Raw genomic sequence first — 27125 nt, forward strand, 5'->3', positions numbered from 1 at the left:
CTTTAAAAAGCTCTTGGATTTCATCAAAAATATTTACATTTGTGTTCCAAAGCTGAATGAAGGTCTTTTTAGTTTGGAACAACATGAGGGTGAGTAATTAATGACAGATTTACTTATTTTTTACGGGTGAACTAACCCTTTATTATTTTTTATTCAGCAAGTACATCTAAATTGATCAATAGTGACACTTTTACATTGGAAATTTACATTCATCAGAGAATCCTTAAAAAAAAGTAACACTGTTTACACAAAAATATTAAGCAGCACAACTGTTTTTAACAGTGTATGCTAATTCAAATGAGTGCCCTGTAGTTGCGTCACACATTTGACGTCGATTAGCCTACCGTTGGTTCTCATGTATCATTGACACTGATGTCAAACCTGGCTACTCATTTAGAATATTTCTTAAATATATGTCAAGATTTTTTTCATAAATCTCCACAAATGGTGCCACACTTGGCTAGCTGTTTATCCTTCAGTCTTTGTTAATGTATGTCTGTTTAAACAGTATTCTCTGGGGCATTGGTCTAAAGTACTGTAATCTGATTTTATGATATGGTATGTTAAGTTCTCTTTCCATTATTACACACATGGGAAGGTGATGACAGCCATGATCAGCAGACCCAACATTTCACAGAAACCTAATGGCTGTAGTGCTCTGGAAAGCCCTTCTAGCACTGGTATAGAAACGGTCTCCTGTGTTCCTCTAAACGTATGAATATATTTAATTGGACATCCAGCTGGTATGACGGATAAGCAAATCTTTGAACTTTTTTAAATAGATTATTTCTTATATTTTAGCAGCACACAAAAAAACAACAACAAAATCACAATCCAACTGGTCATTGAAACATTCATGGACCATCCGTTCCAAACGGTTTATAGTTAAGGTCGAATTGATTTGACACACTCAGGTTATCAATATTCCATTCATCTCCTTCTTATTTTTCAGGTACTGTAAAGCCCCATGTTCATGTGTTGACATCTAGCACATGCTTGAAAGCACATGCCACATCTGTGGTCAGTGTTCATGCAGCACTATAGTGGCAGCTCTTTGCCGCAAGAGGACTTTGAAATATTTATCTGCTTTCCTTGCCAGCACAAGTCATTGCTCTTTAGTAGCGTTTCACCAGGCGCCAGGATAAGAGAGTTGTCTGTGCCAGGGTCCCGATCGTATCCTGCTGAGCGACTCTTCTGTGACTCATTGCAGCTGGAGGAAGAAATGATGTGTCATTCTGTCTTATAATGTTTTAATATATGCACTTTGAGCTGTGTTATAGTAACATCAAATGCAAACCGGTTTTGTTCTGCAGTCATTGCGCTGTCCTCACATATTTTCACTAGAGTGTCCATGCAGTCATTCTCAGGCTTATTAAACCTGTGAATATATCAATAATATACAATTTTCTGACTAAAATATTCAACTAACCAAATTGACAGTTCATTCAAAAATGAAATTGTATTAAAAATGTAGGTGAGCTAGTGTTGTAATGGTAAATTACTCCAAATCTGTTCTGATGAAGCAACAAACTCATCTACATCTTGGACAGCCGGAAGGTGAGTACATTTCCAGCAAATTTGAATTTTTGGGTGAACTATTCCTTTAAGAAAATAGAATGCTGACGTAAAATATTCAAATATAATATATTAATATTAAAATTATAAAATAGAAAAACAACCTGGGTTCCAGACGCTCTTTTACTTTTGCTATGGATAAGATGTAGGGTCCAATTTGTCTTGTAATGGTTGTCAAGTAGGAATTTTCTTGCTTCAGCTGTAGAAGGTCATGGAGCTGTGCTGTAATTAGCAAATTTGAATTAGTTGACTAATCAGTGGAAAGAAACACCTTAACATGCATGGTAAAATGAACCCTGAGGCAGTTCAGACAACTTCTTGTTTTTCCTCACCTTCGTAGATCTCTTGCTCTTTGGTTACTCTTTGAAAGGTCACATCCCATATCTAGAAACACATCCAGAATATGCTAAGCTGCTGCTGTGTTTTGAAAGAATAATGGTTTTGCAGGAATACAATTTTAGCCTCACCTCCTCAAATATGGCCCTTTGGGTCTGCACTGCAGAGTATTGAGACGCGATCTGTTCATCAATTAGTACAGACCTTTCCAGGATCTCATCCATAGTGTCCGTGTTGATGAGAGAGTGATGCTTTGTTAGGTCTCTGTGCATCTCCTGAACCTCGTCCTTCAGTCTCTGGACTTCTGTTTGAAGAACCTGGCACATAAAAAAAATACATGGAATAAATAAAATATTAATACACATATACAACCCCAAAAGACAAACAAACATTGTTTATAGCATACATGTATGGAAGTAAAACCATACATGTTATTTTCTTGGTTGCAAATACATGAAATGTAGCAGAATTCAAAAATTGTGAAATAATACAGTTAATGTGGTATAAAAGACATTAAAGAAACAGTTAATAGAGTGTAAAAGAGTGCAATGAGATCAAGTTTGTAGAAGGCATGACAGAATCATTAAACTCATTATGAATAAAAAAAATATATATTTTGAGGCTAACATATTAAAAAGTTGACACCTTTTTTTTAAAGATATATAAAGAAATTGTATAACCTTGTCAATGTTTAGGACCGCACTTACTTACCTGTGTCCTTACACACACAAACAGACACACACACACACATAGCCATAAAACATTATAAAAGACTGTATGGCTGCAGTAATGACTGAATGAGGATTCATTCTGACCCTGTAGCTCTTCTCAAAGTTGCGGCAGTGCTCAGTGAAGGGTGACTCTGTGCCCTCAGCAAGAAGCAACTTGGTGCAAATGTTTCGGTGAAAGGTGGGCCGGCGGCCAAAAGGCATTTCACCGAAAAAAGGGGACAGGCACGACATAGAGAGAGGGGACAGCCTATAGGATGAGATAGAGACAACACTTTATTCAAAATAACTACCCAAATAAAGCCAAAATTATTTTACTTATCCTGTTAACATTCTTATTGCTCTCATGAAGATTCTGACTTGGGACGGATGTTAGCTTGAAGGGAAAACGAGTACAAATGTGCAAATCCACAAATATGCTAATACCAATAAACAACAGTACATTTAACAACACTAAATTAGTAACAATATTGATAAACAGTTAATAAACAATTAAAAAGCACATAGAACAAAACGAAACCTATTTGTTATCGTCATTATTCTTCAAAACAAAACGACATTTTACAAGATCAATAAAGATGTTATATTTATAATAAATAAACATCTCAAGCAGTGTTCTAATATTACAATATAAAATATATGACACATTGCAAATATAAATATATTAAATATTCTAAATATATTTAGTATTAATATTCTATTATTTATTCATATTTAGCATTTAGTTTTTATTTGAATTGTATATTACATTCAGTCATGTTAATTTTATTATTTCTTTAAAAAAATTCTTCTTAGCTTTCATTTTTATTTACATTATCAAATAATTTTTAATAACACTCCCTACATTTAACAGTGCACAGAAATGCAACATTCCCACCTCTGCATTCACAAACCACAAATCACCAATTCACAAAAAGTTGGAAATTCCTGAGGTTTGGGAACAGGAGTTAAAAGCTTAAGAATGAAAAGCTTATTGAAAGCTGATAATGAAGCGAACATCAAGAAAAAAAAGTTACCTTAGTTTCAAGCTTGTTTAATCTCTGTTTCCTAGTTCCACGTACTGTGTTGGTACAAGTGCCACAAATGAGTCTGGACACTGTATGTTCTCTGAACCTAAGTGACAAGTGTCCCACCCCGAACTTTTACCAATTTAAGATGCTGGCACAGGCGTGACATCAGCAGTAAAGGAACAAAGTGCTCCCATGGCCTAACGCCTTTGTGTGAGCTCTGTGCTACGGGCAGAATCCGAGACACTTCTCTGAAATTCTGTTAAAAATAGTGAGAGAAGCCTGACCTCCATACTATCCTGTCTGATGGCACAGGGACAGATGGGGGAGGACGTTTGTTTGGTGGAGGGCTTCACAAACCTGAGAATGGTACGGATGATTGATGTGGAAAGTTGTCACAGGGACTTGCGTCACTGGGCTCTCTATGGAGAGATGGAGGCTGCTGTGGCGGAATGGCTGTATTCATTCTGATCTCTTATCACCTTGGGTATTCCATGTAGATGCATCGAGGCTGTAATGCTGAATTGTTTGTGTAAACGTGTGGCAACAGCAGATGGTGTGACATGCAATGAAAATTCAATATGGAAACTTTTAATCATGACAGTGGACAAAGAGGATTAGGACTGATATTTTGCAGCATCTCCAACAAATATTTGGAAGCTTAGACCAGACCTAAAAATGAATGACATAGCATGACATAACAAAATATCAAACGGATGCATTAAAAAAAATTTATTTTGGTTTGTTTAATTAATTTAAAATATTTCAAGTAATTAACACAGCCTGGCATTTTTACCTGGCATCCTTTGGCTAGCGCTACAGTAAACAGAACAGTACAGACTATATGACCCTGCTGTCAAGCACTATAAGACACAAAAGAGAACTTAAAGCAATAGTTCACTCAAAAATGAAAATTCCGTAATTACTCACTCTCATGTTGTTTCAAACCCGTAAAACCTTTGTTCATTTTCAGAACACAAATTAAGTTCTTTTTGATGAAATCCGAGAGCTTTCTGACCCTGCACAGACAGCAGTGCAACTGACACGTTCAAGGCCCAGAAAGGTAGTAAAGACATTGTTAAAATAGTCCATCTGACAACAGTGGTTCAACCTTAAAGGGTTACTTCACCACAACATATTTTGTCATTAATCACTACCCCCATGTCGTTCCAAACCCGTAAAAGCTCCGCTCATCTTTGGAACTCAAATTAAGATGCTCTTCTGTGTCCTCCGTGCCACAAGGATGCACTGTTTTATTTAAAATCAAAGCAAAATACACATAGAAACAGTGCATCCTTGTGGCACGGCTGACACAGAAGAGCATACGCTGCACGGTGATATGGAGTGACACAGAGGAGAGCGTTGACAAAGGAAATATTGAATGAAGTCGTTATTTTTGTTTTCTTTGCTTACAAAAAAGTGTTCCTGTCACTTCATATAACCAAAATTGCATGTCTAATGGCAGATAGCGTATTCTGACGATGATTTTTCATACCTTTACTCGGCAGTCTATGGGACAGTCTCAAGCCTCCAAACTCGCTTTTACGGGTTTGGAACGACAAGAGGGTAAGTGATTAATGACAATATTTTAATTTTGGGCTGGAGTAACCCTTTAAGGTTGAACCACTGATGTCAGATGGACTATTTTAACTATGTTCTTACTACCTTTCTGGGCCTTGAGTTGCGTTGCTGTCTGTGCAGGGTCAGAAAGCTCTCGGATTTCAACAAAAATAACTTAATTTGTGTTCTGAAGATGAATGAACGGAAATGATATCCCTTTAATTCAGTATTTGCGTGCTGTCTATAAAGCAGCTCTCTAAAAAAGTATGAAAAAGTATGAAAAGTATGAAAGACATCATTCAGAATAGTCCATCTGCCATCAGTGGTTTAACCGCAACGTTATGAAGTGACGAGAATACTTTTTGTACACAAAGAAAACAATTGGAGAATTTGGAGAATATGAGCTGGATGCAGGAAGTGTATATTCTTCTGTGTCAGCCGCACCACAAGGATACGTTTTCTGCATGCATTTATGCTTTGGTTTGAAAGAAAACAGCTCATCACTGCAGCACGGCTGACACAGAAGTGCGTACGCCGTAAAGAGTTGGGAGAAAACCTGCTGTAGTCTGTGTCATTGATGTAAATCACAGAACAACAGAATTCACTTCGATGCTCTTCAATGACCTTTTTCAAAAGCTAGAACTGCACAGCTAACATTCATCAGCCCTGAAAATAGCTACTACACTATGCAGATAGACAGGAATCAGTGCAGACATTAAGCAGATATCCCTCTCCTCAGGTTTCTTGGAAAAGTGCTTTGTAAAAACTCCATATAGTTCACTCCATGGCAACAGGAGTTTGACACAACTCAGAATTCAATGAAATCTGAGGTGGATTCAGAGAATAGGAATTTAGGATCACATCCTTTTCTTTTTGTAAGCTCTGTTACTATAGATTTGCATTGATACCAGCACGTGTTCACTTCTGCAGCACTAATCTTTCTCACTGCAAGTTGATCTAGAAACAGTACTCATATGCAGCTATATTATGAATATGGCTCTGAAGTGCTCCAGTCAGTGGCATAACTCTCTGAGCCCTTCTCCAGGAATGAGAGCTTTCCAGGAAGTCTGGCTCCTGTGTCCCTGTGTCTCATGTTATCACTTCACAGACACAGGACTAACTCTGGCTATTACAGGACAGTTGCCACCTGGTGCTTGTCAGGGAAAGTTACATAAATGTTTCTCGGTTTAGGAGCTTACGAACCGGCTGAGGAAGCTCCAGAGTAATGCCAGTGTCTCCTTTCTGTTGTGTGTTTCTGTCAGCTCTGAGTCATTAGTCAGAATTCAGTAACTTGGTATCCGAGCTAACAAAATGGGTGTCTGTTGCATCCCTAAGAAGGTATTTAAACATAGAATTCTTAAAACAACAAATGCATTTGCGATTTAAAAATATGACAATATTATGTATTCTTTCATCAATATTACATCCAATATAAAAATAAATGATGTAAAAAGCATTGATGCTCATTAGGGTAAGGTTTTTGGTCTGTCCAAAAACCCTTGAAAAACAATGTGCATTTAATTGACATCACTTCTAGGAGGTTACAATACAGAATTAACTACCTTTAATTTAAAGTCAGACTTTAGCTTAATTTGATTAGAATTTTATTTTATTTTGGACAAAGCCCTTTTTTAAAAAAAAATCTCTCTCTTGTTCTAAGTTGACATGCGGTCACCCTCCAAAATAAGGATGTTCCTGGTCATCTGAATGACAAATATAAAAATAATTTAAAAAATCCAAAAACTGAAAAAAAACTAAAAAGAGGGACTAAAATGAAACTATCACATAGTTCTAATTAAACTATAGTAGTAACGCTTGCGTTTGTAACAGGGTTGACAGAAATATCAAAACATGAGGTAGAAAAAATAGACATAAAATAATAAATTACATATTCTTGTTTATAAATTCCATTTCAATAATATAATTTCTTGTAATTTTAAACTGTCTTCATTTCATGAATACATATAAAAAAACTAAAATGTTGAATGACCCATCAATGATTTATAAAAATTATAATTTATAAAAATTATAAACTGCACTGAACAGTGCAGTTCGCCAAACTCGTTATGCATTTGTACCATGAATAATCTCTGTTTAACTATGGCTGGGTGTCATGAACAAAAAAACCTATCGTGATTTCTTTGATCAATTTTGTGATTTCCATTTTTAATCATTTTACAGTCATAAAAGCATTCAGTGTGAATTTGAAAGATCACTGTGTTGCTCACACTACAACAAGTAGTTGTAGTTTCTTCTTGTCAAAGCTGTGCGCATAGTATACTACACAACACAATGCTAACGAGTTGCACACACTACAAAACATTCAGTGAAGAGGCGTTCCCGACCTGTTTCTTTGTTGTTTTATGAACAAATATTTTTAAAGGGGTCATGACATGAGAAATCAAATTTGCTTTGATCTTTTGGCATATAAGAGGTATTTGTACCATTAAAACATCCATCAAGTTTCATAGAAAAAAAAATTCCTTCTCATTATAAGCAAAGTGTTTATTTAATCAAGCTCCAAAAATGCTCAATTTAATCAAGCTATTATTATCAATGTCCAAAACAGTTTATATTTTTTGTAGAAACCCTGATAGATTTTTCTTTTCAGGTTTCTTTGATGAAAGTTCTAAAGAACACAGTGTATTTTAAACAGAAATATTTTGTAACATAGAAATGTCTTTACTTAAAAAACAACAACATTTGAATCAATCCAGGTCTGTAAGGTATTGTATATTTACAGTATTATACTAAAATAGACTCAACCCACCCTCACCCTGTTCCTTCCAGATGTGGATTATGGATATGATCTCTGTCATACAGATGGAAAGACTTGGACTTTTGAGGACTGAATCTATTGAAAAGTTTTCTGCTGTTTGGGGTTCATTTCTCGGGTATATGGACAAGTTTCCAGCTCAGTCGGCCCCCAAAGGCTTCTCTAAGAACTAGGCTGCATATCCCTTCTGGGCACCTAGTCTGTTGTGCAGCATTCCACTAATGTACTTTTACAAAAGGGATTTATTTTCCTCTTTTCTTTTTTTTTTTTAAATGTGTGTGTGTAAGTAATCCAAACCAGTGTTGTTTGTTCTGTGTTTTTAATTGAAAAATCCTTTAGAATAAAGTATGAAAATAGTAATAATAATAATAATAGACTCAACCTACCAGCAAAAAAAAAAAATTCTAAAAACATTTGTTGATAGTTAGCCAAATTATAATTTATTAATTGGCAAGAATGTTGTGAAGTTTAGATTTTTACTTTACAATTCTTCTAGTTATAAATATCACCAAATTTGAAGTGAGACTACCTTCATACATTAATGTATTTTTCGAAAGCATTTTAGCAAAGTAAGCAACACAGTCAGTACAAGGCCAAACAAACATAGGTAGAATAACAGGGCTGCCTATAACATTTCTTGCATAACACTATCAGATAAACTGCTCACCTGTTACTCAGGGTAATTCCTGCAGTTACAGAGCCAGGCCTCCGCTGGCCCAACAACAGAAGAGGCTCCAGACAGCGGGCAAACTCAGCATGGTAGTCTGTGTTTATCTGTAGGTTCGATGCATCTTTAGTGTCAGAGATCTGCACAATGGTCCGTACGTTTGGTTGTGAACTCACCTTACTTCTCTGGACAGGACGAATCTTGTGAGGAAGCTTTACAATGCCACACAGTCTGTCCATCAACTGCTGTTAAGAGTCATAGAGCTTGAATTAAAATCAGTTCATTTTGTCCTTGAAGCACTGCATTATCTGAGATAACTATAACTAAGATTTTTTAATGCTTATGAAAGATGTTTCTTATTCACACCAAAGCTGCATTTATTTAAACAATTTAAACAACAGGGCGCGATTAATCCCTATCAAAATAAAAATGTATTAATACAAAGTTGCATACTATGTGTGTGTACTGTGCATATTTATTATATATAAATAAATACACACATACATGAATACATTAAGGAAAAATATGATTTATATATATATATATATATATATATATATATATAAAATATTTATATCATATAAATTATATACACGTATAAATACATACAAATATTTGTTTAAATATATGCATACATGTGTGTATTTATATATACATAATCAATACATAGGACACACACATATATTATGTAAACAAACTTTTATTCTGAATGGGAATAATCGCGATCAATGATTTTGCAGAACTATTAAAAAATAAAGAAATGTTTCTTGAGCACTAAATCAGCCTATTAAAATTATTTCTGAAGAATCATGTGGCAATAAAGACTGGAGTATAATGGCTTCTGAAAAATCAGCTTGGCCATCACGGGAATACATTTTAAAATATATTAAAGTACAAAATAATTATTTTGAATTGTAATAATATTTCATAGTATTACAGTTCTTACTAAATCAAATAAATGCAGCTTTTTTGAGCCTAAGAGACTTCTTTCAAAAGCATTAAAAGCAATTTTTTTTTTATTAATTATTTATAATAATTTTAATTCAAATTTTGACTGGTATAGGGTATTTAAAAAAAACAATGAAAGTATAAATACATCTATTTACATATCCCTATGTAGATAGATCTACTTACATATCCCATATCTAAGAACTCATATTTATTGGCTGAGCTGAGAAAAGCAGAGCAGTTGACCAGGTGCACCTGAGAACAAAGATAAGATATAACGTCAAATGGTTTGGGAAGGACATTAAGGTGAGTAAATGATGACAGAATTTATATTTTTGGATGAACCATCTTTTTAAAGTACCTGAAGGGTGGGCAAGAGGGTGGCCAAGTGAGAAAGCTGTTCCTTTAGGTCTTTCTCCTTCTCTTCATGTTGACTGTTGGAAATTTTATAAACGAAGAATAAAAACATATTAGTTCCCTCCTGGCCAATGTATACACAACACATAAACTTTTCCACACAAAAAAGCACTGCATATCTCCCAAAATCATTCTTATTTTAGCATTTTGTCCTTTGTTTGCTCTTGCATGACCCTGATATAAACACACACACATACATATGTACACGCTGAGTCCTAGATTGCAGCCTGACAGAAATAGCTTAATTCCTGGAAGACATCAAGCCAGCTTCCAGGCAATGATGGGAAGGGAACGGGGAAAAAAATCTCAACAAATAACTGGACTCATGAAACGCAACCCAAGCAACTGCTGTTCCAACACAGACCATCACACCACAACTGTGTGCTCTGCCAAAACCACCAGGGTAAACTGTCACTGATAGACGATTTACACTTACTGGATTTGTTTGGACAATATTTACCTTTCAGTTGCGTTTAACATGGCCTTTTTCCTCTCTGTGAGTTTTTCCTTGGAAGAAAAGAATGGATTTTACTTTTGGACTATTTTTATCCTCAGCATGCAATTTTCAGTGATGATTTATGCACATATTTAGCCTGTTTCAAGCAAATTGCATTATCCTTAAAATATATAGTTGGTTTGGACATTTGATTTATGTCAAAGAATTCTTCATCTCTCACAGCTGCCCATCATTCTGGACTGTGGTGTCAGTGTGCCCCCTCCTGGAGTGTTGCCTCACCTGCATACTGTTGAACAGAGTACAGATAGCACTTTCCTCCTCCTCAGCGTTTGTCCGCACTTCACCCAGCATGGCCTTCAGCAATACGATGGCCTCTCGCGCTGACGTCTGCAGCTCCTTCACTGCCTACAGGGCAAATGAGGTTAGTATTGTCAGCCCTCCACAGTGGGGCTGTACTCTTTAACCCAGATGTTAGTCCAGCAGCTTCTAGAACTTTTTTAGTTCACCTTAAGAGTTTCAGCTGTGTTTAAAAAATGGCATGCATTATAATCTTCAATATACACAATGGTAAAAATATTCATGTTTCTGACAAAAGTTTCTTATATACAAGATTACATGTATTTGTAATATATATATATATATATATATATATATATATATATATATATATATATATATATATATATATATATATACAAAATGGAGTATAAATTCTGTAATGTAAGGAGTATATGATTATATGACATACAGTATACACATTTGAGTTGATTTAAAGTTTCTAAGATGATTTAGCAGTTTCTGGAAATATCCATACTTACTATTTTACATACTTACCAGAACAGCTTGATCCAGTATTTCACATCCCTGCCCGTATGCAGTCTCAATGTCAATGCAATGGGTGCGATTCTCACTACAGTATATCATGAAGTTAAATATTCATGATAATCACACTCATTTCACTTATATTTTGTTCTTTTTCTAATTCAAATACAAAAGTCTTACATTTGCATGTCTCTGAAACACTTGATGCACAGCATGGACTTCTTCTCTGTCGAAAACATGATGTACAACTCTTCATGGAGCGCTGATGTAAAAATGCAAAACATCAGAGGAGGCATTTATTTTGTCTTTACACACATAAATCAATGATATTATGCATTATTTAATGCATTCCTTTGGGGATTGAGGGTAATTTGGGGAAAGAAATTATACTGATAACTCAATCGTTATTTTCTGGTTAACTGCCGATAACAAATAAATGATAAATATATCAATATATTACAAATCCATACCATTTTGTCTATGCAAATTAACTAAAATTTATAATTTTAAACATCAAAAGTAAATTAAGCCATCATATCATTATAATGAACAGTATGAGACATTTATATTCAGTTTGAGATCTGTTAAATACTACACAAAGTTACAGTATTTCACTAAACAAAATGTAAATTTTCTGAAAATTTTCTTTAGGTGTAGATGAGTATTTTAGCTTGTATTTTAGCACTAATTGGTTTATTACAAACATACCGCTTTTTGCTTTACGAGACATTGATGGACTGAAATCTTTTGGATTACTTGTGGATTATTGTGATGTTTAGACACTCATTCTGACGGTACCCATTCACTATAATTTCCCAAATCTGTTCCAGTGGAAAAACAAACTGATCTACATTTTAGATTGCATGAGGGTGTGAAAAATGTTAAGCACATTCCATTTTTGGGTGAACTATTCTTTTAAAGATTACCTTTATATGAGAGTTAGATATGTATTAGAGGAAGGATGATGGAATAAACTCACAGCACTTGCGGTGGCCCTCTTTGGTGCGTTTGGTCAGGGACACAATATCGTGCCGGGAAAACATCCTGGCTTTGTGTGTAAGCTCTCTGCACTGTCCACACAGTGGCTGGCTGCAGGTGTTACAGTAATACATGGCCCCAGCTTCCTGTGCACATATGTACATGCTCATACAGTCAAAAAGATGTGCCGTGACTATTACTGCTGATGCTCACAAAAAATGAAGTGCATGTATTGTTCAGGCACCTGTGCTTTGCACTCCACATCACAGTTAGCACATTGTACTACACTGGCTGTCGAATTATCCACCAGGAACTTGAGCAAACGGTCCTCTGGGGGAAGTGCATTTGTCCCCATCACGACTGAGGGGCATCTGCAAAAAAAACATTTTTTGTCTACAAATTTGTCTACTTATTTGAATATCAAATAATCATATTTTATACATTTTTTGTATCTCTCTCTCTCTCTATCTATCTCTATCTCTCTCTGGGGGGGGGGGGGGTATAATGTCATGGGTGACCTAGAAATAGTCCAGAATATTTTGTTATTTAATAACCTTTCTTTGTAATACATTTTCAAAATTATAAAACTTTTAGTGTAAAAGGAATGAAATGTGTTCAGCAAGTTCTCAGACTTTTGGACTCCACTTTACGACACACTGACACAAAGATGTACATCCTGCCTCTCCATAAATCTACTCATTTATCTTGTTTTCATTATAATCAGCTTTCTGTGCCAGTAACAGCATCAAAGTGCTGAATTCCTAGATTACACTGCATGAGGAAGTGTGTGGTGCAGCAGAGTACAACAGCTTCATTATCTGCAAAGCAAGATCCCACACTTACACTAAACTGAGAAAGATTACACGGCCACACTCGCATACAAACAAACAGTCTATAATATAATAGAATCAAAACAATAAAAAAGTTCCTCATTTTGGAAAAGCACACTGCAGCATTTCTATTGTGTTAGGATGTGGTACCATTACACTGCTCCTGTAAAGCCAGGCTACTCAGATGACACAAATGCAAGTGGAACAGTGGATAAATATAGCAGGGAGAAGTTAGAGCTAGAGTTACAACAAGCTACACAGCATATTGTTGTTTTGTACACTGGTTGGATCGACAGACGTTAATGATACCTGTATAGTACGAAACCATCCAGACTTACTTAGTTGTCAACAAATATATATTTCTTAGCTGACATGGAAGAACAGAATGCCAGATATACTATCGTTAAAAAAGTTTAGAATCAGTAATATTTAACAAAATAATATTGGTATTCAAAAAGGACAATATTAAGCAATAATATAAAAAATAAAATAACAACAACAAAAAATTACAGATACCTAACTCCTAAACTTGATAACATAATAAAAGTTTTTTAGTTTTGATATTTGATAAAATAAATGTAGCTTTGTTGAGCATAACAGACTTTTTTTTTTTCAAAAACATTAGTCTTTATGTATGTATGTTTATGTAAAATGTTTTATGTAATAGCAATTTTTTTTTTTATAAATCCTCATTTTACACAATATTTACTCAAGGTTCAACTGATCTAACCAACTGCTGATTTTTGGAAATGAGTCTGCTTATTATCCAAAAATGATTTTCTTTGTAAATTGTAACGAAGCACATAAAAATAGCAGATCTCTGAGTCACTTCTAAACAAGATGAAATAGGTCAGCACCAGATTGTGTGTAATTGTTATAAGCTGTGGGATCAATGCACCGTGCACCTTTGCCAAGATGCTTGTTTTCATCAAATGACAATGCTGTGATGTGATTGGAGAGCCCACCATGTGAAGTGCTTTTATGGGGCTAAAATCATAACACTGTGGATGTTCTGCAGCTGTCCTAAAGCCAACTCTCCTGTGCTGCTCTTAACAGGATAGCTGCTTTTTGCATGTTGCATGAATTTGTTCTTTAATTTAATTCAACACTCCTTATTTGCATTGATCATAGAACATATATTGCACATAAAGGTCTTGGGGGAAAAGTTCCAAGAACTGTTAACAGGATTTTTCTTTGGGATACCCAAAATGCAGCTTCTATTGCATCACTTCAAATCCCCCTTCTGGAACCTTTAGTTGTAAAAGTGAACACAAGAAACAAATCAAACCATCGGACGAACATATGTTTGTCATCAAATCTTGGACAAATCTTCAGAACAGAAGACTTGACAGTTATGTATACAAAACTATAATGGGTGGGTTGTACAAAAAAAGATTATTGGAGTTCAGGTTTGGCATTAGATACATTTTGGAATTAACCCAACATCCAGCTTGAAGAAAACTAGAACAAGCGGAGCCCCAAATGTAACCATTATAGAGGAACTTGGCTTCAGTCTGCTGTGGCTGGTTCTGATTGAATGCTTTTGTCACAATTTCCATTTCCTCACCCCCAAAATCCTTGAGGTAAAGGATCCTGTTATGTACTAAGATCTCAACAAAGCAATTTGGAGTTTATTTATTTAACTTTTGGTTTAATAAAAAAAAAAAAGTATTTCACATGGAGCAAAAATGATGCTTTAAATGGCCAATGTGTTACACTTTTCCTATTTGATTTTTGGTCTTACCCACAGAGGGGGCAATAGAGGCGATTTTCACTGGCCCTGCCATGCAGACAACTGGCACAGAAGATGTGGTAGCAGTCCAGAAGACAAGGTTGGTGGTATTGCTCATGACACAGGTGACAGACGAGGGGATGGAGGCTGGCATAGTCTGGATCAAACAGCTCATCATAAGAGAAAATGATTCCTCCTGCCATCTGGAAAAAAAATATTTGAATTATTGAATTATATGATAAGTATGTGTGCATTTAGGTTTGGAAACGTTATTTCTGAATTTTCTTGGGATGTTTAAAATGTCTAGGTTTTAAAATGTTTAAAAACATTTATTTATTTATTTTTGTTAGGGTCAGGCCAATTTTATCATTTTGCAAACATGCTACTTTTGAACAGTCTCTGTATGTCTTGAATGTTCAGAAAAAAAGTTACAAGAATGATATATAAATAAATGTTGTGCTAACATTTTTAGTGTTATTATAGACCTGAACCCTATGAATAACCATTGTATTGTTTGTTCTGAGACAATTTCCTGTTAGCAGGGATATTATAGGCTAATTTATAAAGTTATTGTGGTATTACATGTGATTTCTGGGAACAAAAAAACCCATTGGTAATAATGGTAGGTACAGTATTAGCTATTATAACACTAGCATTTAGCACTTATTTTCCTGGCAAGTTTTTCAGAATGGATAAGAGGCAAATAATCACAAATAAAGAATGATTAAACAGCTTGCATGATATATAACACAAAACTAAACGAGTGCTCATTCTAAAAGACTGCTCATTCTGACCAGAAATAGATCTCTGGACATCACCTTATGATCTTAAATTTCATATAGTGCTCTGACGTAGTAAACTGTGTGCTATATTGATAAATAAATAGTACTTATGAAATTTTCCATGCAAATCTGTCTTTCACATCATTTTACATGAACATTTGGCTTTTATAGAGACAAAACAATTCAGTAACACTATGCAATTTCCCAAAAAAGCTCCTTACCTTAAATTGGTGCTATCCGATATTATTTTGCATATACATTATTCCAAACATACTGCAGTGTTATTAGTGGTGAAGGGGACTCCTTATGGCCAGCAAGACTCTGTACTATGTCTCCCTGAGTGGCTTAAGTGAATGTGAAGACAGTTCTCACTTCCTCTCTACAAGCAAAGCACAGTAGTTGATGCAGTAAATTTGGCTTGTGTCAGGAGGGGCCACTGGGTTAACACTAGTCTTGACCACTATCTACAGCTGGAATGACAGTAATGCTGGGACTCTTCAACAGGACCCTGATGCCAAGCAGCTGACTGTGGTGAAGGGGAGGGGAACTGGATACAAAGGGAGACTGAGGGGGTTGCCAAAGGTAAAACTGAAGAAACCAGATCCTGTGCACCCTGGCAGGAGGACAGCAAAAATAATTCTACTCTTTGTGCAATGGAATATCAATGGTCTCTTCAGTTACTGTTATTGTTAAAGAGGTTAATATGTTAATATTTTCAAGAAGTTTCAGATTGTCTGCATAATTCGTGTTCTGTACTACTACTTTTACAGTACAGTACTATAACAGTATATAGCCTAACAGACAAAGCATCGTTTGACGAAGCATGTAGTTCCGGGGTGTCAAACTGAGATAGTTGTTGTCATATATTAACCCCCACTCAAAAAAATAAATAAATAAACACACACACACACACACACACACACACAGACGCTGTTCTGTAACAGAAAGTCTTTATAAAAATAGACATAGTGGATTGTGTTATATATTAGAATATATATATTAAAATAACCTATTTTCTCTCTCTTTAATATATTACAAATTAACAATGAATAACTTAAAGCATTTGTTTAAAATATATATTAGAATAACTCTCATTCACTCTCTCTTTAATATTAGAAATATAAGTCAAATGACCAATTTGATCATTTGAGGGTTTTACAAAATAACGATGTCTAAATCATTAACGTTACATGTAAAGTGTGATTTTGAATATAGGTTTAGTCTTGATTTGATCCATCAATTTTTTTTTACTCAATAATAATAATAATTTGAATAGGATATAATCAGGTACAATTATTGTCATGATTCAGTGATTGTACGAATCAATTTCCGCATAACGGATTCGATCGATTAGGTCTGGGATAGATTATAACAGGAAGCTTTCAATGCGCGTGCGCTCCTTCTCCTCTCCCTTTCTGCCAAACTGTCGGCCATGGCTCCGATTGTGAGTACGAGCAAGTTTCTGAAAAACGATAAAATATAGTGTGTCACGTTCCTTTAGATCTGCAGAAACCAGTGGAGAAAAAGCTGAACAACTGAGCCTTTTGTTAATTTGTTTAACGAAAGCATATGAGCATCAGCAGTGTTTTTTTTTAAAGCGTGTTTACTGGACGTTTGGAGCGAGGCCTGCTCGTGAACAACCACGTTGTAGCAGCCACTTGTTAGCTGATTAGCATTTCCTGTAGAACCGACGCTAATAAACTGCGTGTTTATGATAATACTTTATAGATTGAAAATTTAGACAAAGGTTTTTTGTGTGTGTTTTGTTTATAAATCAGTTTCTCCAGCAAAGAATCGAAACCACGAAGCTAGCTTAGCCCCAAAATTCATGCGTTAAAGGCTTTAACTGAGTATTTGCCTCAACGTTTTCATATATATTTAATTATTGCCTTTAAATGTGTGTAAGCGTAGGTCGTTGTCACATACTGTCAGATTCAGATTTTACTAGAGCTCGTTTTGATGATAGTAGAAACCCATCATTAGTGTAGATGTGTTTTTATTTATTAATTCGGCACTTACAATTATTTTACTGTCGACGCTGTTTTTCATTGATTTAATCCATATGTATCTTTTTCTATTTTACAGAAAAAGCAGGTGACCAAGGGTGGGAAAAAGAAAAAGCAGGTCCTAAAGTTCACCCTGGACTGCACCCACCCTGTGGAGGATGGCATCATGGATGCTGCTAACTTTGTAAGTATAAACTGATCATCTGATGTAGAGTGCACACACAACTGGAAATCTCCAATCAGATTACCAGATCAAAAAAACATTTTGGGTTTTTTGCCAAACCGTACACATGCAAAGCTGTAATTTCTGCCTCTTTTAAAGGGATAGTTCACCCAAATAGCAAAATTGTCATTAATAACTTAACCTCATGTTGTTCCAAACCCGTAAGACCACAGTTTATCTTCGGAACACAGTTTAAGATATTTTAGATTTAGTTCGAGAGCTCTCAGTCCTTCCATTGAAGCTGTGTGAACGGTATACTGTCTATGTCCAGAAACGTAAGAAAAACATCATCAAAGTAGTCCATGTGACATCAGAGGGTCAGTTGGAATATTTTTAAGCATCGAAAATACATTTTGGTCCAAAAATAGCAAAAACTAAGACTTTATTCAGCATTGTCATCTCTTCCGTGTCTGTTGTCTGGCTTCCTTGTCTGGCTCGGTGTTCATCTTTAGTTCTCTCTTCACAGCAGTTCAGTCAGTGTACTGTTTGAGTACACGACTTACTCTGGGAAATTGGTTTGTTTGAACTCAGAGGGAGTGTCAGCCACATTAAAAAAAGTTAACAGCTTAAGTCATTTGTGAATTAATGCGTATTGGAGACGCTAACAGTTTAAAACTATTCGGTTCGAATTGGTGAACTGGTTCAAAAAGATCCGGTTACATCGAATGATTCGTTCGCGAAGCGGATATGACAAACTGCTTTGTTTTGAACTCTCTCTCACAACAGACATGGAAGAGAAGACAATGCTGAATAAAGTCGTAGTTTTTGCTATTTTTTGACCAAAATGTATTTTCGATGCTTCAAAAAATTCTAACTGACTCTCTGATGTCACATGGACTACTTTGATGTTTTTCCTCACCTTTCTGGACATGGACAGTAGACTGTACACACAGCTTCAATGGAGGGACTAAGAGCTCTCGGACTAAATCTAAAATATCTTAAACTGTGTTCCAAAGATAAACGGAGGTCTTGTCCGTCTGGAACAACATGAGATTGAGTTAATGACATAATTTTGCTATGTGGGTTGACTATACCTTTAATATTTGAGCCTAATTATTTTCTGCAGACTTGTCAAAGTTCTGAATATAAAGAATACAATGTGCACAACTGTTTTCTGCATTCTTTATGGGTGCCATATTTAAAAAAAATTGTGTGTTGATCTATGATTGAGATCCATTTCAGATTGAACTACCCCTAAACAACACGCTATGACAAAACTAACTTCCATTCTGTTATTGGCCAGAAAACGTTACATATTGGACTGCATGCTGATCGTCAAATGTGTCCATAATTGTCTTGTCTGATTTTATTTATTTATTTTTTATAAATGTAACTAAAACAAACAAAACTGCTAAAGAACAGAAACTGTTCAATGTCATCCACTGCGCAAGAGTTAGAATGGGCTATGTCTTTGTAGTTTTTTTTTTTTTTGTGATCTGATGGGTATGTCTTTTATATATCTCTCTGCAGGAACAGTTCCTCCAGGAGCGAATCAAAGTAAATGGTAAATCTGGTAACTTGGGTGGTGGCGTGGTCTCCATTGAAAGGAGCAAAAGCAAAATTACAGTGACATCCGAGGTCCCCTTCTCTAAGAGGTAAGTCTGAGATTAGAGACCCAATTGCATGTGAACGGCTGCTAACTATTAGTTTATGGCTGTTATTTCTCTGTGACTATATTGAAGTTTTAGTTCAGTTAAAATTAATATATCATTAAGATTATGGAACTGAGAAATTCAGCTAATGCAATACCAAACAGAAAAATAAAATTTAAACAGTTGATTTTCATTATACATTTGCTGGGGTAGTTCACCAAAAAATTTAAATTCTGTAATTAAGACTTCCGTTCATCTTCGGAACACAAATTAATATAATTTGTTCAGTGGATACTCTATAAAATGGCACCATGCTGACGAATTGTTGTATAAAGTTATTTTTGTTTTCAATGTGGACAAAGTTTTCTCGTAGCTTCGCAAAATTACGGTTGAACCACTGATGTCACATTGATTATTTTACCAATGTCCTTACTATGTTTCTGGGCCTTGACAACGGTTGTATGCTTGCTGTCTAGAGGGTCAGAGAGCTCTCAGAATTCATCAAAAATATCTTGTTTGTCTTCTGAAGACTGAGGTCTTACAGGTTTGGAACGACAAGTAATTTAAACATTTTCATTTTTGGATGATCTATCCCTTATTTTATTTTTCTCACTCTGTGCATACTGTCATAACGTTAAATATTAAAATATAATTAAAAAAAAATATATATAAAATATAAAAATACTGCATTTAAAACAGCTAGTTCATATATAGTTGGACACAACTGTCATATCGCTCGTCCTGTGACAAATTTGCTGCATCTGCGCACAGAAGTTATCAGTCTAAATGTTCTGCAAAATCAGTCAACGGTGAGAATCATTAGATTTCATTTAAAGTCCAGCAGTTTAACACTAATATAGGACATAAACGAACATGTTAAATATAAAGTATTCAAAATGGGTAAGTTCATATTTGGAGTAAAGTTGAATTGAACTGATGCATCAGTCATACAGTGCTCCGGACCATGCGCCTCATGAAGAGCGCGACGCACAGCCACAAAAACAAGAATGAGATATAAACTGATCATCTGATGTAGTGCACACACAACTGGAAATCTCCAATCAGATTACCAGATCAAAAAACCATTTTGGGTTTTTTGCCAAACCGTACACATGCAAAGCTGTAATTTCTGCCTCTTTTAAAGGGATAGTTCACCCAAATAGAAAAATTGTCATTAATAACTTAACCTCATGTTGTTCCAAACCCGTAAGACCTCAGTTTATCTTCGGAACACAGTTTAAGATATTTTAGATTTAGTTAGAGAGCTCTCAGTCCTTCCATTGAAGCTGCGTTCTAACATAACTGTGGCATTAAACTCTTTAGTGAGGACTCGTTTATTCGTATTATGATTTTGATTATAAAAGGTATATTGAAAGGGGCAGTAAATTTTAAGCATTTATCCCTAAAGAAATTGTCTATTATCTTGATATGAATTATAGTGGTCTAAATTGAATAGCTGTCAATGAATGAACCTTGTTTCCTCTCCATAAATAAGTCTGTGTCTTTTCACACTCAGGATGCTTCTGAATCATACACACCAGTGCGCATGTTTGACGAGTGCATGTCGTCCCAGTTTTTTTTTTTTTTTACATGTGTCCTATATCTTTAATGATGATCAAATGTTTTTTTTGTTTGTTTAGGTACTCTCAAATTATTATTTTTTGTTATATAGACTATGATCATGCATTTCATTTGATGCTTAATTCCTGTCTACTTAATGCTTTAAAACACATGGCCATGGGAAAGGCTTCTTTCTATGTTATCTTTATTATTATCAGTATTTTGGACAGCGATAAACATTCTGAAAGTTGCTCCTATATATCTACTTCACCTGTTCAGATGTGTCTTGGTTAGGAATTAGGACACATTGCTATGATTTGTTAAATTACTTAAGTTTTCAAGTAGTTTTTCCTGTTTTTGTAATATTGTATTAACTATTCAGAGTGTGTTGTGGCATGACATTTACCACTTCTCCTTGTTGAATATTTGTTTGAGAAGCAAGATCTGATGAGAAGGGCCTTACAAGCTATAGGAAGAACCACTACTACTAATTTTACACCTTATAATTAGAGCCTTTTGGTACCTTTTAATTGAGATATTTTTAACTATATTGATTACACCACCAGGCAGAATATATGGGTCTTGTGTTTTACCCAGTAAGCCAAGTGGTTTGAATATGAAACCTTTATATTTATAGTGAGTTTGGTATTACCTTTATTTGCAATTTTTGAATGCGCACAAAAACATATCTGGTATTATTGGTCATATTAGTGTTTATGACCATATTACTCAAAAAAAAATATGGGATATGTAAAACTGTTTGTTGTTTTTAGGTACCTGAAGTATCTTACGAAGAAGTATCTCAAGAAGAACAACCTGCGTGACTGGCTGCGTGTAGTAGCGAACACCAAGGAGAGCTACGAACTGCGTTACTTCCAGATCAACCAGGATGAGGAGGAGGATGATGAAGATTAAATCCATGCCACTCTTTTGTAAATTCAATAAAATTTCAAAAGAAATCACTTTCCTTGTTTCTGGTGTGTTCATTGCAGTATGTCCAAAACATTGTCTTTTGCTTGGAGAAGAGAGAGTATTGGATAAATCAATTTGATTTGTAATTGTGCATTTTATTTCTATTTTTAGAGCCTAAGAAGTCTTTATCTGTTTATTTAAATGTATGCATTTAGCACATGCTTTTATCCAAAGCGACTAACAGCGCATTCAGGCTATCAATTTTTTCATATATCATGTGTTCTCGGGGAATCGAACCCCCAACTTTGCGCTTGATAGCAGTGCTCTACCAATTGAGCTACAGGAACGCAGTTTATTTATTTTACTGCACTGAAGCATATAGGATTCATCTACCACCAGCCAGACGGGACCAATAATTTCGATTGCAACAAAGTTTGTGCACTCAAGGTTCAGAGTTCTTTTAATCGGGAATAACCTGAATAATATGCTGTAACATCTATACCAGTCTAAAAGGATTGCTAGTTTTACCTGCTCTATCAAGCTTTGGCTGTGAACTAGACTGAGAGTCCAAGCAAATTTGCTTCGACCAGTTTATGCCAATTTATTTTTGTTCAGTTGGGGTATTATGATTTTGAGTGATTCTTAAATCGTGTAGCGGAGGTCATTTTAAATGGCTTTGTCTAGCTTGATCACGTAGATGCGCGTGTCGCTGCTGTATCCTTGGCAACAACTCGTGATTCGCTTGTTGTCCTGAAACAGGTTCACAAAAATTAAATAGGCATGCATTTATATATATATATATATATATATATATATATAAATGCATATGCGGAGATACATCCCCAGTAGTATACGCGATTTCTAATGGAACAGCGTTTATTTTTATATATATATAAAAAATGAACGTAACATGCTTTAGATCGGCCAAAATAAGACAGAATGCCCAAGTCACCATTTACTTTCAGTGTATGTCAAGAAAATGAAAGGAAAGCGACTGGTGACCGAGGGTGCGAGTCTTTTTCCATCCCAGCCGGCATTTCAACGTTGATTCAACGTTGAAACAACGTCAGGTACCATGGTTGAATCAACGTTGAAAAACCTTTCGATTTTGCAAATTGGATCAACGTTGAAATCACGACGTTGAATCACCGTTGAAATCGTGACGTTGATGTACGGTTGAAATCACAATGCTGATTCACTGTTGAAATCCCGACGTTGAATCAACGTTGAATAACCTTTCGATTTTGCAAATTGTATCAACGTTGAAATCACGACGTGGATTCACCGTTGAAATCGCGACGCTGTTTCACCGTCTTACCTGCATTATGGGTGAATTAGGGTCGTGCTGCAGCCCTGGGATGAAAGCTGAATGAGGTGTTGATTTTGAAAAGTTAATCAGCGTTGATAACACGACGTTGTTTCCCCGTCGTACCTTGCACCGTGTGTAAATACACCTAGATCCTAGTTGGCATTTAGATCAACAATGTACATGCAAGGCTAAAAATCTAATGACTGGCAGCAATGGCTTTACAAACAACTTCAATAAACGACCACATGCTCAAAATTGTCAAACAGCAGTTAAATTTTGGAAACATACTGAATAAAACAGATGAAAATAATCCCACACTTTATTATGCAGAGTATGCATGGAGGTAATGCTAAAAACATGTAGTAGAACAATCCAAATACAATAATATTTAAAGGTTTTTGTAAAATAATTCGGCACAAAAATGCATATTTTTTTCAGCACTTACAAGACAAACCCTTGTACCTTTATGACTGAAACCAGTGGATCTTTTATTTTGGTGGAAAACTACAGTTTCTGTCAAAAACATGTTTTAGTAATGTGTCTCATTTCAAGTTGTGCACATTTGTGCCATGAAAATGTGTTGAACAGTTCGAGAAGGGAACCTTCCACCAGTTGATTTCTAATGGGAACCCCCCCGGACTGTGTCTTCTTTACCGTGGGGAATGCAGAATGAGATTTCTACCGCAAGGCACTCTAAAATGTTAGAACCAGCAGCCTTAGTGTATACAGTGTGGTTGTGCTTCGGGTGATCCTTGAAAGTGTCCCAGCGCTAGGTCCTTTCTGACGCCGTCCCCTCCACTCTCTCCCACTTGTGCACTTTCTGTACCGTCCTGTATAAACATTTACATTTAATCATTTAACAGACGCTTTTATCCAAAGCCACTTACAAATGAGAATAACAGAAGCAGTCACGTGTACAAGCGAACAACAACAGTATACAAGTGTCATGACAAGTCTCAGTTAGTCTAGTACAGAACGCATAGCCAGGTTTTTTTTTTTTTTTTTTTTATTATGAAAGACAAGAAAAGAAGGAAAAGTGCTAGCATTAGTTGGTTAAGTTCCGGTGAAAAAGATGAGTCTTAAAATGTTTCTTGAAAATGAGTAAAGACTCAGCAGTTCGGATTGAGATTGGGAGGTCATTCCACCAGCTGGACACAGTCCAGGAAAAGGACCGTGAGAGTGATTTTGAACCACTCTGGGATGGCACCACAAGGCGTCGTTCACTTGCAGAGGGCAAACTTCTGGAGGGAACATAAGATTTAACCAGTTTGTTTAGGTATGTCCACAATGTTTCACAATAACTTTGATATTGTGAAATATATTTAACTGAAAACTGAATGCAAAATAAATCACACAATATTTTCACTTTACAGTTCAGTAACAGTGAGGTTGGAAACAAAGTGGACAACACTATTCATTAAACACTTATTTAATGTATTCAGATGAAAATTTACAATATTAACAAATTATTCACAAGCAGTGTTTTCAGTACCCCCAGTTACACTGTTTTAATCAAAACACTAGTAATATAGTGTAGTAAAACAAATAAAATCTAATTCAGTAAATTTTTAATAAACTAAGTACAATCAAAACCTATCACAAAAGGTCAAAGCATCTCTAGCAGAAGTGACAGTGCAATGAAGCAGATGAACAATTTCTTACCAATGTTTCAAGAACAAGCTGGATCCTCGATGACTCTACAAGGGGAAAGAAGAAATGGTTTACTGAAAAGTTCTTAAAAAGCAGGATTTCATATTATACCATTTCTTTAAACCACTGGTTCTCAAACTTTTTATACCAAGTACCACTTCAGAAAATATTTGTTATTAAATATTAAGTTGCACCATAATGACCAACATTACATTTCAGCAGCGTAGTAGACCAAACTATTCAGCTACAGGTCTACAGTTAAAAAATGAGGCAGTTTTATTCTAATAAGAATATTTATTGTTGTCAGACACTTTACCATGTTTGAACATTAACACTACAACTGTGCTTACATACACAGGTAAATAAAAAAAAGTTTAAATTAAAATGTAATTTTAAATGTAATTATGTAACAAAAGTTACAAAACTGTACTGTACTTTAACTCTAACATACTTAAATGTGCAAAAAAAAAACTTACTCAAAGATTAAGTTAAAATATATTAACATTAATTAGTTTAATTTAGTGATTCACCTGCATAACAACTAGAGGGGGCCTGACACTTTGAGAACCATGGCTTTAAACAATCCTTTTATTTATTTATTCATTTTCATTAATTCATTAAAATTATATTATTTAAATACAGACATTTGCACTTATATGTTTCAGAAAACACTTGGAAACTATTATAAGCATACAAACATATATAACACACCTAATGCATGGGATACATATCAGGAAAATATGGGAAAATCTCTAAACCATCTCTAAATCTCTCTTTCCAGCAACACATTAGGTGAGCACCTAACTTGATCAGCTGTGATAAAGCAATGCAAAAATAGACACACGGGTATTTATTCATCTGCAGATTACATGTCCTTTAAACTACCCATTTGTAAACTCTGGTAATACTTTACTATTTTCAAAAGATAATAAAGATAACGTTAGCGATTTTCTTACCTCATTTTGCCAGGATGTTTTCAGGACCTCGCAGAACACCTGACCCTTCTTGTGTTCACAGTTTTTGTTCTCCATTGACATGTCACGACTCAAATTCGCTCAAAATAAATATAACATGTACAGGCACATATGAAATAATTCGGGACCGATAGAGCAGTCAGTTATAACGAGCAGCAGCTCACAGTTAGCCGCCTCACTCACAGAAAGACGACAATAACGGTCATATTTTTAAATGTAGAAAGGCGCGAACCGATTCATTGTCCGGTTTCCTGAATGACAGCCAGATTAACCAATCATGATAGAAATAATAAAATACAACTACCAATGGGAGTTGTTTCAGTGTGATAAAGCAGCGAAATGTATAGTTTTATTGTTGTTAATGATGATAATATTTAACATATACCTTTAGATTTTAGAATAGGTATGACTAAAATATTTTAAAATGCTATTAAAATAATTAATTAATTTAAATAATTTAATATAAATAATTTAAAAGCTTGTTAACCTTTAACTACCATTTAGCATTAAACATTTTTAATTGTTTCATTAAAACAACTGACCTTATTTCAGCCATATTTCAATGTTGAAAGTTGGTCATGTGCTGGAAGTTTTTCAACAGTTCATCTTTAAACGTTGAATCAATGTTGTTTAAACGTTGAAACCACAACTGACCTTATTTCAACCATATTTCAACATTGAAAGTTGGTCATGTGCTGGATGTTTTTCTACCATTCAGCTTTAAACGTTGAATCAACGTTGTTTCAACGTTGAAACCACAACTGACCTTATTTCAACCATATTTCAACATTGAAAGTTGGTCATGTGCTGGATGTTTTTCAACCATTCAGCTTTAAACGTTGAATCAACGTTGTTTCAACGTTGAAACCACAACTGACCTTATTTCAACCATATTTCAACGTTGAAGGTCGGTCATGTGCCGGCTGGGATGGGACACACGTCATACAGGTTTGGGACTAAGTTAGAGGGTGAGTAAATGACAATTGTTTTTTTGAGTGAACTGTACCTTTAAGTCCCTTTAAAACCTCTCTAAACAAAGTCGTCAAGGATGTACATTCAGTCGTGACCTTGGATATTCAATTAGTCCGATCTAAATTTGTAAAAAAAAAAAAAAAAAAAAAAAAAAGGATTTTGTTGCACAGCTTTTTCCAGCTACTATTATGCTTTTCCCTCGTCTGACAGAAAGGGATTGTGAGGGAACTTTCTACCGTATGTCTCCCTGTATTACCTCACATTCCTCGAACTTTAGCGGGAAAAGGGCAACGCGACCACCGCCGCTCTCAC

General features: G+C 35.2%; 2 protein-coding genes across 2 annotated transcripts; one reads left to right on the forward strand and one right to left on the reverse strand.

The window, feature by feature from the left end:
• LOC113111086 (RING finger protein 207) lies at window positions 1-23260 on the reverse strand. The gene is made up of 18 exons (XM_026275543.1): window positions 23227-23260; window positions 14846-15036; window positions 12516-12642; window positions 12273-12417; window positions 11474-11555; window positions 11306-11381; window positions 10751-10876; window positions 10475-10521; window positions 9959-10031; window positions 9784-9852; window positions 8826-8894; window positions 8650-8756; window positions 2727-2889; window positions 2043-2228; window positions 1908-1959; window positions 1680-1797; window positions 1298-1378; window positions 1-1210 (listed from the first exon to the last, which is right to left on the reverse strand). Exons 1-18 carry the CDS (start codon window positions 23230-23232, stop codon window positions 1039-1041), a joined length of 1890 nt encoding a protein of 629 aa, XP_026131328.1. The 5' UTR covers window positions 23233-23260; the 3' UTR covers window positions 1-1038.
• On the forward strand, window positions 16946-21958 carry LOC113111088 (60S ribosomal protein L22-like). Its single transcript, XM_026275544.1, has 4 exons — window positions 16946-17059; window positions 17701-17805; window positions 19315-19439; window positions 21770-21958. Exons 1-4 carry the CDS (start codon window positions 17048-17050, stop codon window positions 21909-21911), a joined length of 384 nt encoding a protein of 127 aa, XP_026131329.1. The 5' UTR covers window positions 16946-17047; the 3' UTR covers window positions 21912-21958.
• Window positions 23261-27125: the final 3865 nt, after the last annotated feature.

This window comes from Carassius auratus, chromosome 11, assembly GCF_003368295.1.
Source record: "Carassius auratus strain Wakin chromosome 11, ASM336829v1, whole genome shotgun sequence".
Lineage (NCBI taxonomy): Eukaryota > Metazoa > Chordata > Actinopteri > Cypriniformes > Cyprinidae > Carassius > Carassius auratus.

Bases quoted from the DNA above. Each gene is read 5' to 3' on its own strand.
- LOC113111088 (XM_026275544.1), top strand. The intron at 17,806-19,314 runs GTAAGTATAAAC...ATCTCTCTGCAG, and splicing joins TCATGGATGCTGCTAACTTT to GAACAGTTCCTCCAGGAGCG. The intron at 19,440-21,769 runs GTAAGTCTGAGA...TGTTGTTTTTAG, and splicing joins GAGGTCCCCTTCTCTAAGAG to GTACCTGAAGTATCTTACGA.
- LOC113111086 (XM_026275543.1), bottom strand. The intron at 12,418-12,515 runs GTGCCTGAACAA...ATATGTGCACAG, and splicing joins ATGTGGAGTGCAAAGCACAG to GAAGCTGGGGCCATGTATTA. The intron at 1,960-2,042 runs GTGAGGCTAAAA...ATGTGTTTCTAG, and splicing joins AAAGGGCCATATTTGAGGAG to ATATGGGATGTGACCTTTCA.